The sequence below is a fragment of the Bubalus bubalis genome, chromosome 9 (genome assembly GCF_019923935.1).
Source record: "Bubalus bubalis isolate 160015118507 breed Murrah chromosome 9, NDDB_SH_1, whole genome shotgun sequence".
Taxonomy (NCBI): Eukaryota; Metazoa; Chordata; class Mammalia; order Artiodactyla; family Bovidae; genus Bubalus; species Bubalus bubalis.
In genome coordinates this window covers 58,828,240-58,845,471 of record NC_059165.1, presented here as the reverse complement: position 1 = coordinate 58,845,471, position 17,232 = coordinate 58,828,240, and the positions used below count along the sequence as shown (strand labels likewise).

General features: G+C 44.1%; 3 protein-coding genes across 3 annotated transcripts; all 3 read left to right on the top strand.

Annotated features, from left to right (window-relative positions):
- Positions 1-11: 11 nt before the first annotated feature.
- On the top strand, positions 12-4,834 carry LOC102404858 (protocadherin beta-13). Its single transcript, XM_025292543.3, has one exon. The coding sequence runs from the start codon at positions 1,365-1,367 to the stop codon at positions 3,729-3,731; it is 2,367 nt and encodes a 788-aa protein (XP_025148328.2). The 5' UTR covers positions 12-1,364; the 3' UTR covers positions 3,732-4,834.
- A 2,278-nt stretch (positions 4,835-7,112) lies between these two features.
- Positions 7,113-10,726, top strand: LOC102404534 (protocadherin beta-16). The gene has a single exon (XM_025292542.3). It carries the CDS (start codon positions 7,627-7,629, stop codon positions 10,015-10,017), a length of 2,391 nt encoding a protein of 796 aa, XP_025148327.3. The 5' UTR covers positions 7,113-7,626; the 3' UTR covers positions 10,018-10,726.
- A 16-nt stretch (positions 10,727-10,742) lies between these two features.
- Positions 10,743-15,526, top strand: LOC102404214 (protocadherin beta-10). Its single transcript, XM_025292541.3, has one exon. The coding sequence runs from the start codon at positions 12,316-12,318 to the stop codon at positions 14,713-14,715; it is 2,400 nt and encodes a 799-aa protein (XP_025148326.1). The 5' UTR covers positions 10,743-12,315; the 3' UTR covers positions 14,716-15,526.
- Positions 15,527-17,232: the final 1,706 nt, after the last annotated feature.

Here is a 17,232-nt window from a genome sequence, read left to right as displayed (position 1 = left end):
TGTATGGCATAGAGAACAAGTCAGTGCTCTGTGACAACCCAGAGTGTTGCGAAGGGGAGGGAGGTAGGAGGGACATTCAAGAAAAAGGGGACATATGTATACCTAATGTTAATTCATGTTGATGGCAAAAAAAAAATCACAATATTGTAATTATCCCCTAACTTCAAAAAAGATGGAAAAAACTGACACTGTAAGAAGTGGAATGAAAACTAGAACACTTCTGAGATACAGACTCATCGATATGATCCGATTATACCTCTATTAAACAAACTCTCCAGCCTTTTTGTTTCATCATTTGATATGATAACATCTATCTGAAATAATGCTGCTCATGAATTCTTCTGCCATGTGAATCTTGTTTTTCTAGTCATGGCAATGGACTAATGCAAACTGAGCTACCTGATGGCATCAAAAAACATGCCTGGTGTATGTGTGTATAAGGTTAATTTCTTTCTGCCTCAGTTTCCTCATCTTTAAGTGGGGAACTCACAGCAGCCCAATGGGTAAATACCTTTAATATTGTCACATTAGACAGATGAGGAAACAGAGGCACTGGTTAAATAATGTGTCCAAGGTTTATAGCTACTAATTATTCCCATAGTTCATGGCAGTAAAATTGTCCAGTTCTCAAAGTTTTCTGTGTTACCATATACATTTAAATTTCTGCATAGTCTTTCTTATCAGACTGTCACATATTTTCTTTTGCTCCAAACTCAATTAGCATTATTGAAAGTAGTCAGTCTACTATCATTTCTCCTGTATGGCCCTCAGACAGTTGTCTGAACCTTAGGGTGGGAAATAGTAAAAACAGTATTCCAAGAGACGCCTAGCGTGCTGCAGTCCATTGGGTCGAAGAGTCGGACATGACTGACTGAACTGAACTGAACCTTAGATATGTCGGTGCTACATAATACTGTCAAGAGTTGGGAACATTGGGGAGTTCCCTGGTGGTCTAGTAGTTACAATTCCTTGCTTTCACTGAAGTGACATGGGTTCAGTCCATGGTCAGGGAACGCAGATCCCAGAAGCAACGCAGCGCGGCCAAAATTAAAAAAAAAAAAAAAAAAAAAAAAAAGCTGGGAACACTGCATTCATTTCAACCCGGAAAATACAAGTTGCTCTGAGGACGCGTGGTGGCGCTGCAGGATAAGAAGGTACAAACCTAAATCACAGCTGCCGTTCTATTAAAGGCAGAACTCGTTGAGCAGAGCCTGGAAGCCCACGGGAAGCTTGGATGTCACAGTACGACTAGGTCTTCCGTAAAGGGCTACTCTCGGAAAAACTTCTGAGATAAACCACAAGACATTGAGGCCTTTACAGCTCAGCGGAACCATCCTCGCCAGAGGCTATACTGGGCAAGAATAATGGAGGCCAGCAGGAAGCTTGTTTGCAGACAAAGGCAAGTCCTTTTCTTCTTTCTCTTCTTACGCTTAGCTCTGGCGGGCTTTGAATCTAGGCGTTATTCTGTCGTGGAGGAAGCTGAGGGGAGCTCTTTTGTAACCAATTTAGCAAAAGACCTGGGTCTGGGGCAGGGGGAACTCTCCAGGCGGGGAGCAAGGGTCATTTCCAAAGGGAACAAACTGTATTTGCAGCTGGATCAGGAGTCTGGGGATTTACTGCTAAATAAGAAACTGGACCGCGAGGAACTGTGTGGTCAGACAGAGCCATGTGTGCTGCGTTTCCAGGTTTTACTAGAGAATCCCTTAGAGTTTTTTCAAGCTGAGCTACAGGTAATAGACATAAATGACCATACTCCAGTGTTCATGGATGGAGATATGTTGTTAAAAATATCAGAGAACAGTCTTCCTGGCACTACATTTCCTCTAAAGAATGCTCAGGACATGGATGTAGGCCAAAATAATATTGAAAATTATATAATCAGTCCCAACTCCTATTTTCGGGTCCTCACTCGCAAACGCAGCGATGGCAGAAAATATCCGGAACTTGTGCTGGACAAAGTACTGGATCGCGAGGAGGAAGCTGAGTTCAGGTTAACCCTCACTGCTCAGGATGGTGGTTCTCCACCACGGTCTGGCACCGCTCACGTCTACATAGAAGTCGTGGACATCAATGATAACGCCCCTGAATTTGAACAGCCTTTCTACAGAGTAAAGATCCCTGAGGACAGTCCCAAAGGCTTCCTTGTTGTCAAAGTCTCTGCTACCGATGTAGACACAGGAGTCAATGGAGAGATTTCCTATTCACTTTCCCAGGCTTCAGAAGACATTAGCAAAACCTTTGCGATCAATGCCATGACTGGAGAAATTCGACTGAAAAAACAACTTGATTTCGAAACAACTCAGTCATATGAGGTCAATATCGAGGCCATCGATACTGGAAGCCTTTCTGGAAAATGCACCGTTCTGATTCAAGTCGTGGATGTGAACGACAATGCCCCAGAAGTCACCCTGTCTGCACTTACTGGACAGATCCCTGAGAACTCGCCTGAGATTGTGGTTGCAGTTTTCAGTGTTTCAGATCTTGACTCTGAAGAGAATGGGAAAGTAAGTTGCTCCATTCAGTACGATCTACCGTTTTTGCTGAAATCTTCCATGGAAAATTTTTACACTCTAGTAACAGAACGACCGCTAGACAGAGAGACCAGAGCCGAATACAACATCGTCATCGCTGTCACGGACTTGGGGACACCCAGGCTGAAAACCGAGCACAACATAACCGTGCTGGTGTCCGACGTCAACGATAACGCCCCCACCTTCACCCAGACCTCCTACACCCTCTGGGTCCGCGAGAACAACAGTCCCGCCCTGCACATCGGCAGCGTCAGCGCCACAGACACAGACGCGGGCGCCAACGCCCAGGTCACCTACTCGCTGCTGCCGCCGCCCGACCCGCTCGTGCCCCTCGCCTCCCTCGTGTCCATCAACCCCGACAACGGCCACCTCTTCGCCCTCACGTCCCTGGACTACGAGGCCCTGCGAGCCTTCGAGTTCCGCGTGGGCGCCTCCGACCACGGCTCGCCCGCGCTCAGCAGCCAGGCGCTGGTGCGCGTGCTCGTGGCGGACGCCAACGACAACGCGCCCTTCGTGCTCTACCCGCTGCAGAACGCCTCGGCGCCCTGCACCGAGCTGGTGCCCAGGGCGGCCGAGCCGGGCTACCTGGTGACCAAGGTGGTGGCGGTGGACGGCGACGCGGGCCAGAACGCCTGGCTGTCGTACCAGCTGCTCAAGGCCACGGAGCCCGGGCTGTTCGGCGTGTGGGCGCACAACGGCGAGGTGCGCACGGCGCGGCTGCTGAGCGAGCGCGACGCGCCCAAGCAGCGGCTGGTGGTGCTGGTCAAGGACAACGGCGAGCCGCCGCTGTCGGCCAGCGTCACGCTGCACGTGCTGCTGGTGGACGGCTTCTCGCAGCCCTACCTGCCGGCCCCGGAAGCGGAAGCGGCGGCCGCGGCGCCGGCCGACCCGCTCACCGTCTACCTGGTGGTGGCCTTGGCGTCGGTGTCGTCGCTCTTCCTCTTCTCGGTGCTGGTGTTCGTGGCGGTGCGGCTGTGCAGGAGGGGCGGGGCGGCCTCGGCGGGTCGCTGCCCGGTTGTCGAGGGCCACTTCCCTGGCCAGCTGGTGGACGTCAGCGGCACGGGGACCCTGTCCCAGAGCTACCAGTACGAGGTGTGCCTGATGGGAGGTACCGGGACGGGCGAGTTCAAATTCCTAAAGCCAGTTGTACCCAAGTTTCAGAGCCATTTCCCGGGGCCAGAAATAAATCCCCCATTTTAGGGAAGACTTTAGTTTCAGTATTCAGTGACAATAGTTGTTTTTAATATAACAAATATTTTAAATTGATGACGGTTAAAGGTTTTTCTGGCAACTTACCATGAACCTTTAAAACACTAAACTTACTTGCAAAATTTGTTTTTAAAAATGGTATCTTTTTCTCATTACTATAACAAGATTAATGGTCCTAAATGTTGCCTGAAAACAATGATGAAGTCAATAGCTGTACAAACCCTTGTTCTGGCATAGCTTAGATCTATATGAGGAAAAAACAATGGGAAATTATTATCAGTTGTATTCGCTTAACTTTTTCTGCATAGTTTAACAAGTAAGTATGTAAGAGCACTACCATACTAACACACTGAGCCATGACTAATATGAAAGGAGAGAGAACTGTACAGTGAGAATCGGGTTCTTGCTTTATTCTGCTGTCATAGCACTTTGATCATATTTTCTCTTAAAATGTTATACTAATTGTGTTTCATTAATATACCAATGTTAGTTTTAATATAATTGTTTTAATTGCTTTTCATTTAGTTTCATTGGTGTTAAAAAGGGAGAAAAAGCTACACTGTTTATTTAGTGAGATGAAAGGGCATAGTAGGAAACTGGCTTTTCCCACTTGAGAAACACTGATCATCTATGACAGTATGCAGTAGCCACTTAAACTCCATTCATATTTTCTTCTTTAGTAACAGATCCCCAAATTTCATTTAGAACATTAGTGTACTTAGTAAAAGAAAACATTTTCCCAATCTTCTTGGCAGCTCTAATAAAACATTTGACTAGGTTACTGTCAAAGAAATGTATATGAGAATGTTCTAAGAGAGTTTCAGAAAGGCCTTCAAAAGCAAGGTGATTCATCTAGAAGTGGCTGGGGAGGTCCCTTTTGTCTTTCTCTGCCTTTGCTGCTTGGAATATGTGAGTAACATTTGGAATATAATGTCATATTGAGCCATAAAGCAAAACTAAAGATGGAAATAATGGTTCAAGACCATCAAACTCTAAAGATATGAGGATCCCTGATAATTGGAGTCATCATGTCATCCCTGAATTGCCTACTTCTGAACTTTTTTTACTTGGGAAATAAAGGGATTTCTATCTCATTTAAGCCTCTATTGTTTTAGTTTTGTGCTACCTCCAGCAGAATCCAATCCTAATGCTCTCACAGTAAGATAGTGTGTTAAAATATTATATAATACTGTAGAATGCACAACTCTTAAGTGTAAGAGAATTCGATGTACCTGATCTTTGTCTTTTTCTTGATCACTGATTTAGAGTGAGGAGTGCTTTACGTTCATTATTTTTATAATCCTCTGCCAAACCCTAAGGAAGTTGACATATTATCTCTTCTTTTACTTGCACACAATTTGGAAGTAATAAATGAAAAAAAATGTGAAAAATATTCTAAGTCTATTTGAATTGAGTACCCCAGTTCTTAACCCAGATGCTATCCCAGCAAGCACTAACTGGTAGCACTGTCTTCAAAACTGAGAAAGTGAAATTCTTTTTCATGAACTGAACTCACATGTAGAAATGTAACTTTTAGTCTATTCCTTGATTTTGGTTCTGTACCAAAGATCACACTGCTCTGAACCAATGAACCCAAAGTTCTTATAGCAGCATTGACCTAAGTAAGCTGGGTCAGATACCACAGTTGATCTTCATCATGATCCAATCAGTCTGATTATATTCCTGTACCTTCTCAACATATCACATTCATTACTGCAGAAATGAATGCTCTGAATACAGAGTAGAATTAACCCTATGGTTGTATTTTTGTACTATTTCTTCAGTCTTTTTCTGTCAATCCTAATATACATATTCTTTTTTGAAAGTTTATTATACACAATTTGTAAGTTCCTTACTCAGATTAAAATACTATATTCACATTAGCCGACTATTTGTTTCGAAGCAGTAGCTATTCTAGTATTACTTCTGAATGAAATAACTAATTTCAGAAAAGTATGAGCAATTATGTGGCAGAATTTTTATCACTAAACAATTTAGAGATTCTGGAATGTTAATAGAGCCAATAGGCTCTAGTAATTTTCTGTTAAAATTAACCATATGGCTTTGACAACATCTCTTTAAAAAATTATACTGAAAAAAGATTTAGAGGGTCATAAATGACTATTTTGAAAAAATGGATCACAAGAGCTGAATCAGACATTCTTAAGCATTTGCTCTGATAATGCTGTTCTTGTAGAGTGATGAATTTTTGCTGACTTGGATGCTGGGTGCATGAAAATTCATGTTTATGTGTATTAGTTTTGTATTGCTATTAAAAATTACCACAAACATAGTTGCTCAAAACAATAAAAATGTGCTACTATATAGTTCTGTAGGTGTGGTGTCTGACATGAGTCTGACTGGGCTAAATTCAGGATGTTAGCAGGGATGCATTTCTTTCTGGTGGCTCTAGAGGAGAATTAATTTCTTGGTCTTTTCCAGCTTTTAGATGCTGCCTATATTACTTGACTCATGGTCTCTTTCATCTACATTCAAAGCCAGCAACACTCTGTCCCTTACTCTAGTTCTTCTGTAATCATATCTCCCTTGATCATAGCCAGGAAAGGTTCTGTCCCTCCCAGATAATCCAAGATAACCTCTCCTTCACAGGGTCCTCAATTTAATTACATCTATGAATTCTCTTTTGACATGTAAGGTAACATTATTACAGACTTTGGGAATTAGGGCATGGATATCTTTGGGTAGGTGGCCATTATTCTGCTTACTGTTGGCTGCTTGAAAGAAAATTATCCAGTCTGGCAGTACCACCTATGGCCAAAAAAAGGCATACAAAGAGCTTTGTGACAGGAGTTTAGACCTTATTGATTAGATGCTTTAACCCTAGACAAAGTATTAGACAAACTTCTAAAGATAGTTAAACAAAAACACTGAGTTTATAAATATATTATGAATCTTTACCAAAATTCAATTTTAATTATAAAACTGGAAAATCTGAACTAAAGGGTATGGGTTTGAGGTAGAAAATGTTCTAAAATTGACTGTGGTTGTGGATGTGAATATACTAAAAGCAATTGAATTATACATTTTGAATGTATAATTTTATGGTATGTGAATTACATCTCATTAAAGCTGTTTTTTTTTAAAGGAATAAAACAAATCATTCTCATGATTTTTTTTAAATCCAAAAACATGGCAGTAATAACTATTAGACTCCCTTTTGGGGAAGTTTTGGAACATGCAACTTTTGGAAACCCATGAAACATGAAAGTTTTGGAAACTCACTGTCCTCAGACTTAGGTGTTGGAATGAAGAAGTAATATTCTTTAATAAGGCATTGGTAAAATACTCTCTTTAGAAACATAATTGATTGCAATTTTGCAGTGTCTACTCATTTATAATTCTATAATATTTACCATGAAAATGATGTACTAAAGTATATATTCTTTTTAGCTTAAATGGTAATTAAATTATTTAATCATTAACTCTGAACATTAACATAAATGAAAGTTTGCTCTTTGTACTTCTGTGCAACAACACAGCTCTTCCTGAACTCATAAAAGCCATATGGAAATAGAACTTAGTGTTTTAAATTAATGAACACAGTTGACAACCTATCTGGTACATTTAGGAGAACTGTGCATTCAGTTTTGCATTCAATTAAACCAGTAAAGATGAGACAGAACGCATGGTGGCGCTGCAGGTTAAGGTGATAAAAAAAGAGACTTGCCTTAAAAACAGTAGCTCCAGTATCCAGCTAGTTTCACACTGCCTGGAAACTGCCTGAAGAATAGTTTCTCAGCCAGAGCGAGAGTGAGTGTGAAACCTCTCTAAAACTTTATTTAGTGACAAAGCTCTGACCTGCTAGGGCTACCAGGATCTTGGGCATATATGAAGCTCCTGTGAAGCTAGTTGTCAGGAAACAGCAATGGAGACTGGACGGATGCACAATCACAGACAAAGGCAAGTCCTAGTTTTCTTTGTTTGCCTGAGCATGTCTTGGGGGAGCGCTGATTTGGGGCCCTATTCAGTAGTAGAAGAAACAGAGAGAGGCTCCTTTGTGGCAAATTTAGCAAAAGATCTGGAGTTGGGGTTGGCAGAGATGGCTACTCGAGCTGTCCGGATCATTTCCCAGGGGAACAAAGAGCATTTGCAGCTCAAGGTTCAGACGGGGGATTTGCTCCTAAATGAGAAGCTAGATCGAGAGGAGCTATGCGGTTCAACTGAGCCTTGCATACTACATTTCCAAGTATTAATGGAAAAACCTTTAGAGATATTCCAGGCAGAACTGAGGGTGAAGGACATCAATGACCATTCCCCCGTGTTCAATGAAAGAGAAATTATTCTAAAAATACCGGAAAACAGTCCTACAGGAACTGCATTCCCTCTGAGTAATGCTCTGGACTTGGATGTAGGCAGCAACAATATTCAGAACTATACAATCAGCCCCAACTTCCATTTCCGGGTTATAACCCACAATCGCAGTGATGGCAGAAAATACCCTGAGCTGGTGTTGGACAAAGAGCTGGATCGGGAGGAGGAGCCCGAAATCTCATTAACGCTGACAGCGCTGGATGGCGGCTCTCCACCAAGGTATGGGACAGCCCAGGTTCGCATTGAAGTGGTGGACATCAACGATAACGCCCCTCAGTTTCAGCAGTTGCTCTACAAGGTGCATATTCCTGAAAACAGCCCCGTAGGCTCCCTGGTTGTCACTGTTTCTGCCAGCGATGTAGACAGTGGACCCTATGGGAAAATATCATACACATTCTTTCAGCCTTCTGAAGATATTAGTAAAACTTTGGAGGTAAATCCAAACACAGGAGAAATTCGACTGAGAAAACAAGTAGATTTTGAAACAGTTCTTTCTTACGAAGTGGACGTCAAGGCCACTGATGGGGGCGGCCTCTCAGGAAAAGGCACTCTTCTCCTGCAGGTAGTGGATGTGAATGACAATCCTCCGGAAGTGACAGTATCTGCACTTACCAGCCCCATCCCAGAGAACTCCCAAGAAATTGTAGTTGCTGTTTTCAGTGTTTCAGATCCTGACTCTGGGGACAATGGGAAAACAACTTCCTCCATCCAAGATGACCTTCCTTTTCTTCTAAAACCTTCAGTCAAGAACTTCTACACCTTAGTAACAGAGAGAACACTGGACAGAGAGGAAAGAGCCGAGTACAACATCACCATCACGGTCACTGACATGGGAACCCCCAAACTGAAAACCGAGCACAACATAACCGTGCTGGTGTCCGACGTCAACGACAACGCCCCCGCCTTCACCCAGACCTCCTACACCCTCTGGGTCCGCGAGAACAACAGCCCCGCCCTGCACATCGGCAGCGTCAGCGCCACAGACACAGACGCGGGCGCCAATGCCCAGGTCACCTACTCGCTGCTGCCGCCGCCCGACCCGCTCGTGCCCCTCGCCTCACTCGTGTCCATCAACCCCGACAACGGCCACCTCTTCGCCCTCACGTCCCTGGACTACGAGGGCCTGCGGGCCTTCGAGTTCCGCGTGGGCGCCACCGACCGCGGCTCGCCCGCGCTCAGCAGCCAGGCGCTGGTGCGCGTGCTCGTGGCGGACGCCAACGACAACGCGCCCTTCGTGCTCTACCCTCTGCAGAACGCCTCGGCGCCCTGCACCGAGCTGGTGCCCAGGGCGGCCGAGCCGGGCTACCTGGTGACCAAGGTGGTGGCGGTGGACGGCGACGCGGGCCAGAACGCCTGGCTGTCGTACCAGCTGCTCAAGGCCACGGAGCCTGGGCTGTTCGGCGTGTGGGCGCACAACGGCGAGGTGCGCACGGCGCGGCTGCTGAGCGAGCGCGACGCGCCCAAGCAGCGGCTGGTGGTGCTGGTCAAGGACAACGGCGAGCCGCCGCTGTCGGCCAGCGTCACGCTGCACGTGCTGCTGGTGGACGGCTTCTCGCAGCCCTACCTGCCGGCCCCGGAAGCGGAAGCGGCGGCCGCGGCGCCGGCCGACCCGCTCACCGTCTACCTGGTGGTGGCCTTGGCGTCGGTGTCGTCGCTCTTCCTCTTCTCGGTGCTGGTGTTTGTGGCGGTGCGGCTGTGCAGGAAGGGCGGGGCGGCCTTGGCGGGCCGCTGCCCGGTGGCCGAGGGCCACTTCCCTGGCCAGCTGGTGGACGTCAGCGGCACGGGGACCCTGTCCCAGAGCTACCAGTACGAGCTGTGTCTAACAAGAGGAACTGGAACGAATGAGTTCAAGGTCCTAAAGCCAATTCTCCCCAATCTCTCATCCAAGAGCATAGGCAGGGAAGTCGAAGAAAACCCCTCGTTTCAGGGTAGCGTTGGAATTTAATAACTGCTAAGTGAAAGTGAAGTCGCTCAGTCGTGTCCGACTCTTTGCGACCCCATGGACTGTAGCTTACCAGGCTGCTCTGTCCATGGGATTTCCCAGGCAATAGTACTGGAGTGGATTGCCATTTCCTTCGCCAGGGCATCTTTCCGACCCAGGGATCGAATCCAGGTCTCCCGCATTGTAGACAGACGCTTTACCGTCTGAGCCACCAGGGAAGTCCCTTAATAGGAACTTATTTAATAAAGACATATTCTTCCTCTATTTTTTGTTTAAAATATTACCACCACCAATAAGGTAGTATTTAATTTTCTCTGTTTTGTTTATCTTCAATTTCCAACTTTGTTCAACTTCACAAGTTTCCTTTGATTCATAGTTCAGTTCAGTGAAGCATTTCTCACCAGAATCCCAACAAGTGAAATAGGCTTTATCGTCAAAGTTGGTATTACCACATTTTCTCCACTTAATGTCTCTTTATTGACTTTGTGTTTACATTTTAAATGTCAGTTAATACTTATTCAGTTACTAAGATAATCTGCTGCATGCGATCTGTATGTTTACTATTTGATATTTCATTTTTTTTTCAAAACTGGTATTTTGGGTGATTTGTCAGTCTAGATTTTCATTACAGCAATATTCTTAAACTATGTTACTTTTAAAAACATTCTCTCTGTATTGGCATTTACTTATTTAAAATATAGTATTTCCATTGTGTGATGTCTCTTATCTGAAAATAAGAAACATGATTTTAGGATACTGAGTGTGCATATATATGTATGTTTGCAGACAAAAAAAGCAAAAATATCATTATTCTATAGTATCACATAGAAATGTTTAATAGTTTGTTGCTTTTAATTTTGTAAGAAAAAATCAGATATTCCTGTTAAATTTTGGGTGGCTAACAATGCAGTCCCATTCAGTTGAAAAACAGAAGTCATCAAGCAGCGGTTTGTACCCTATGGCTTTTATATATTAAGCAATTTGAGTGTTTTGGACAGTATCTATCCCTTTCCTTGTACAATAGTTCTCAGTTTAATCTGTATATCTTGCTTACTGTTGAGGAAAAGAGAGATTTCCCCCTAGATATTAGGGCCTTGGACAAAATTCTCTGTGAGGCAGAGTTTATAATGCTGTTCTTATTTTCAGTAGATAGGACAGGCATTAGTGTGGTCTACTTTTTATTTTGTGCATGAAATTAGATCCCACTTGAATTAAGAAGGACCTTAAAAAAGAGGTCAGTCCCTGCTTTAATCTGCAAATATTTTAAAACTGATGTAAGAAAAACAAAGACATGTGAAAGAAAGGGAACAAATTGCAAAGAATGAGTGAAAGAATACAATTTTTCAAATGGTAAGGCCCTAAAATATTTCATGTCCTACTCACTAGAGTTTATTTATGCATGCCTTAATACAGTAAGCATTTAGTGACTGTCTGATTTGGCAATGATGATTAAGACATAGTTTCCATATTGAAGTTCCATTCCTTAACCAGGTCACATATTGAAGAAGGGACACATTATTGGAAACAATATTTACAAGGCAATTAAACAGGTTTTTATGGGAGCACAGAGAAGATACAGCCTTAAATGCTTCTTTCTAGATTATACAATAATGATTCTATTTTGGCAATGTAATTAAGTTTGGAAGAAATTTGTTAAAGAAGGTGTGAAATTTTTCTTTTCTCAGTTTTTGGTGTTCCTATGCTCAAGTTTTGGAAAGGTAATATCTGTTCCTTTGGTGATCTTGGAGGTCGCTAGTTTTCCTTTGGATTCCTTGTATTGCTTGGGAGAAGTGTCAGCAGTGCAAAGCTTAGAACTAAAATCTAGCACAATGGACAGATTTTAACTGCTAGACACATTATTTTTTCAACTGATGAATTTTTAACTTCCCCCATAAGCAGTGAAAAATTTCAACAAAGTGAACAGTTCTCTATCTTAACATTATTTTTAATGATACAAACAAAAGAAAAATGAAATATTTAAATAACAAAGACATACAAGCGCACAAATTGGGTACAGCAATTTGAGTCTGTTGGAGGCCACGCGGTGGCGCTGCAGGCTAAAGAGACGGGGGTAAAAATCTGAACTGAGAGTGCTGCGGTAAGTCACTGACATAAGAAGAAAGATAGCGGCAGGTAGACCAGGGAGAAAAGCTGTAGCAACCCAAGATTAGAAAAGGGGGTTATAAAACATAACCCAGACCTTTGCTACTACACGGTGTAGATCTGCGGTTTGCGACTGCTGTTTATTTACACTGGGATCTGTGATTGTTACCAATATTAAAGACGTATTCAGAAGCAGCTATGGAGGCTAGACGATTTCCCTGCTCAAGACAAAGGCAAGTCCTGTTTCTTTTTCTGTGTGGGGGAGTATCCTTGGCAGGCTCTGGGTTTGGACGTTACTCGGTGACAGAGGAAACAGAGAGAGGATCCTTTGTAGTCAATATAGCTAAGGATCTGGGGCTGGGGGACAAGGAGTTGCTTGCAAGGGGGGCGCGGGTGGTCTCTGATGATAACAAACAACACTTGCTCCTGGACTCTCAAACTGGGGATTTGCTTACAAATGAAAAACTGGACCGGGAGAAGCTGTGTGGCTCCAGAGAACCCTGTATGCTGTATTTTCAAATTTTAATGGATAATCCCTTTCAGATTTACCGGATTGAGCTGAGGGTGAGGGACATAAATGATCATTCACCAGTTTTTCGAGACAAAGAGACAGTCTTAAAAATATTAGAAAATACAGCTGAAGGGACCTCATTTCAACTAGAAAGAGCACAAGATTCAGATGGAGGACTTAATGGTATCCAAAACTATACTATCAACCCCAACTCTTTTTTCCATATTAAAATTAGTGGCAGTGATGAAGGCATAATATATCCAGAGCTAGTACTGGACAGGACGCTGGATCGGGAGAAACAGCAAGAGTTCAACTTAACACTCACAGCGCTGGATGGTGGGTTGCCACCCAGGTCTGGAGCCACTAATATACACATTGTGATCCTGGATGTCAATGACAATGCCCCTCAGTTTTCTCAGGCAATCTATGAGACCCAGGCTCCGGAGAACAGCCCAGTAGGGTCCTTTATTGCTAAAGTCTCTGCAGGAGATGCAGACTCTGGAATCAATGCAGACATATCCTATTCATTTTTTGATGCTTCTGAAGATATTCTAACAACCTTTCATATCAATCCTTTTTCTGGAGAAATCATACTCAGACTGTTGCTTGATTATGAGCTAGTAAAGTCTTACAAAATAAATATACAGGCAATCGACGGTGGGGGCCTTTCTTCAAAATGCACAGTTTTGGTCGAGGTATTAGACACCAACGACAATGCCCCTGAACTGATCATATCATCACTTTCCAACCATGTTGTGGAGAACTCTCCTGAGACAGCATTGGCTGTTTTTAGGATTAAAGACAGAGACTCTGGAGAAAATGGAAAGACCATCTGCTTCATCCCAGACCATCTGCCGTTTCTTCTGAAACCCTCTGTGGAGAATTTTTACATCCTAATGACAGAAGGGGCACTGGACAGAGAAAGCCAAGCGGAGTACAACATCACCATCACGGTCACTGACATGGGAACCCCCAGACTGAAAACCGAGCACAACATAACCGTGCTGGTGTCCGACGTCAACGACAACGCCCCCGCCTTCACCCAGACCTCCTACACCCTCTGGGTCCGCGAGAACAACAGCCCCGCCCTGCACATTGGCAGCGTCAGCGCCACAGACACAGACGCGGGTGCCAACGCCCAGGTCACCTACTCGCTGCTGCCGCCGCCCGACCCGCTCGTGCCGCTCGCCTCCCTCGTGTCCATCAACCCCGACAACGGCCACCTCTTCGCCCTCACGTCCCTGGACTACGAAGCCCTGCGAGCCTTCGAGTTCCACGTGGGCGCCACCGACCGCGGCTCGCCCGCGCTCAGCAGCCAGGCGCTGGTGCGCGTGCTCGTGGCGGACGCCAACGACAACGCGCCCTTCGTGCTCTACCCGCTGCAGAACGCCTCGGCGCCCTGCACCGAGCTGGTGCCCAGGGCGGCCGAGCCGGGCTACCTGGTGACCAAGGTGGTGGCGGTGGACGGCGACGCGGGCCAGAACGCCTGGCTGTCGTACCAGCTGCTCAAGGCCACGGAGCCCGGGCTGTTCGGCGTGTGGGCGCACAACGGCGAGGTGCGCACGGCGCGGCTGCTGAGCGAGCGCGACGCGCCCAAGCAGCGGCTGGTGGTGCTGGTCAAGGACAACGGCGAGCCGCCGCTGTCGGCCAGCGTCACGCTGCACGTGCTGCTGGTGGAAGGCTTCTCGCAGCCCTACCTGCCGGCCCCGGAAGCGGAAGCGGCGGCCGCAGTGCCCGCCGACCCGCTCACCGTCTACCTGGTGGTGGCCTTGGCGTCGGTGTCGTCGCTCTTCCTCTTCTCGGTGCTGGTGTTCGTGGCGGTGCGGCTGTGCAGGAGGGGCGGGGCGGCCTCGGCGGGCCGCTGCCCGGTGGCCGAGGGCCACTTCCCTGGCCACCTGGTGGACGTCCGGGGCACGGGGACCCTGTCCCAGAGCTACCAGTATGAGGTGTGCCTGATGGGAGGTACTGGGACGAATGAGTTCAAATTCTTGAAGCCGATTCTCCCCACTGTTCAGGCACAAGATCCTGGGAGAAATAGTGACGAAAATCCCACATTTCAAAATAGCCTTGGATTTAATTTTCAGTAAAATTCTTTCTATATTTTCACGTATTTTTGAAGTGTTATGAAACTATATCAATATTAGTTTAGTTTTATTACTCCAAGTTAAATTATTTTGCAACTTAAAGCCTTATTTTAAAGTACTATATGATTTTACAATGTTATTTCATCCTTTTTTTCCCATTAAACAGGTTAGTTGTAATCAGTACCCCATCTAAATATTAGTTTGTATGTTTAGGTCCTTCAAAATGTACAAGAGTTTAGTACCATTTTCATTCTGGAAAACAGGTTGATTTTTTTTTCCTAGTACATTTCATAGACTGAATCTCATTATCTTATACACCTACAGTACTTCCTTTACCTAAGACATACCTGCATGTCTTGACCTTACTAAAACATTTAATCATGATAAGAAACTATCATCTAGCTCTAAATGATATTTTAAAAGAAATATTTCTCTATTATTCTGCTCATGATAAAATGAAACATCATTGGTAGGATTCCCTGGTGGTCCAGTGGTAAGGACCTAGAGCTTTCACTGTCTGCAGCTGGGTTCTTCACGGGTCAAGGAATTAAGATCTGGCAAGCTGCCTGTGTAGCCAAAAACATCCCAACCAACTTAAATAAACAAACCAAAACCATGAAGCATCATTTTGTGAGCAACATTACAATATCCTTGTGTTCATATTAGAAGATTTAGCTTAGGGACCAGGGGACTCCCTGGTGGCTCAGATGGTAAAGAGTCTGCCTACAATGCGGGAGCCCCCGGTCCGGAAGATCTCCTGGAGAAGGAAATGGCAACCCACTCCAGTATTCTTGCCTGGAAAATCCCATGTATGGAGGAGCCTAGTAGGCTACATGGGGTCGCAAAGAGTGACTTCACTCACTCACTGTGTTCATATCATTTCATTTTCTTTAAATATGCTACTCTTTGTTAATATTTTCTAATGTTCTTGCTGATATATTCTATGTTCTAATGTTTTTGCTGATATATAAACCAGACTATGTCTTATAATTCAAACAAAATATAACCTGCATGAAAATGAATATAAATAAAAACATTTTGAGGGTCTATATAAAGCTATTAGTGGACTGTTGCAAAGCTTTTCACTTTTCATTTTATTTTGTAAATATATTTTAATTATCTAAAATTTTTAAATAAAGATGAACTAAAAATCATAAGGAATGACAACAGATTCATCTCTAGCCCTCTTCTCTGTTTTCTGTAGATTTATCTACATTTTCTGTTACATGTTTATACTGCTTTGACATTCAATTTTATACTTTAATAACTTCTTCCTGTAATAAAGGACTTAACTTTCTTACCTTTTTATTTCTTAATTGCTTGACCTCCTCCTTTCTTTTCTTATTGAAATACAGTTGATTGCAATATTATGTTAGTTTCAAGTGTACCACATAGTGATCTGACATTTGTATACATTACAAAATGATTACCACAAGTCTAGTAACCAACTGTACCCATACAAGTTATTATATTCCTTATGCTGTATATTACATTTTCATGTTTTTTGAAATTTTATAATTGTTTAAGTCTGTGCCTTTTAATCCCCATCACCTATTTCGTGCCCTCCTTGCCTTCCAATTAACAAACACACAAACATTGCACATTCCCTTTCTTCTATTCTCCCTGTCTTAGGTTTTCTTCTCCTGCTTCTGCTTCCTCTCTCCCCCTCCTCCTCCTTTTGGTTAAACTAATAGTTTTGGTTTATTTGCTAAGATTACTTCAAAGTACACATTCAGTTCAGTTCAGTTCAGTCGCTCAGTCGTGTCCGACTCTTTGCGACATGAATCGCAGCACGCCAGGCCTCCCTGTCCATCACCAACTCCCAGAGTTCACTCAGACTCATGTCCATCGAGTCAGTGATGCCATCCAGCCATCTCATCCTCTGTCATCCCCTTCTCCTCCTGCCCCCCATCCCTCCCAGCATCAGAGTCTTTTCCAATGAGTCAACTCTTCGCATGAGGTGGCCAAAGTACTGGAGTTTCACTATAGTATGATTACATTCCCTTTCTTGAAAATATTATTTTTATTGGCACAACTTTCTATTTAATTCTATTGATTTTTCACATTATTTCTCCCTGAATATCATTATTTTCCCTTAAATTTAAAAAAAAATCTCAGAAGCCTATCAGTTATACTTATTTTCTAGAGATCTTTCACGCAAATTCCCTCCTATCTCCCGCCTTCATTTCTACTATTTGCTCTATAGTTAGGACTTTAACATTTTCCTATGTTGGTCCCCTTTGATAAGAAACAGTATATAGTGGATCCTTGAGGAACAGGGTTTTGAACTTTGTGTCCACACATATGAGGATTTTTCTAATACATATAGCGTATGCACTGACTGCACATCTGATGAATCAACGCACTGCAGAATGCAAACTTAATACACCATCTTAGCTTGGCTGAATCCTCGGATGTGCAACCCTTGGATGGGGAGGGCCAACTATGGGATTTGAGCATCTGGGGAATTTGATATCTGTGGGTCTTAGAACCAACCCCTCACAAATTCTAAGAGGCGAC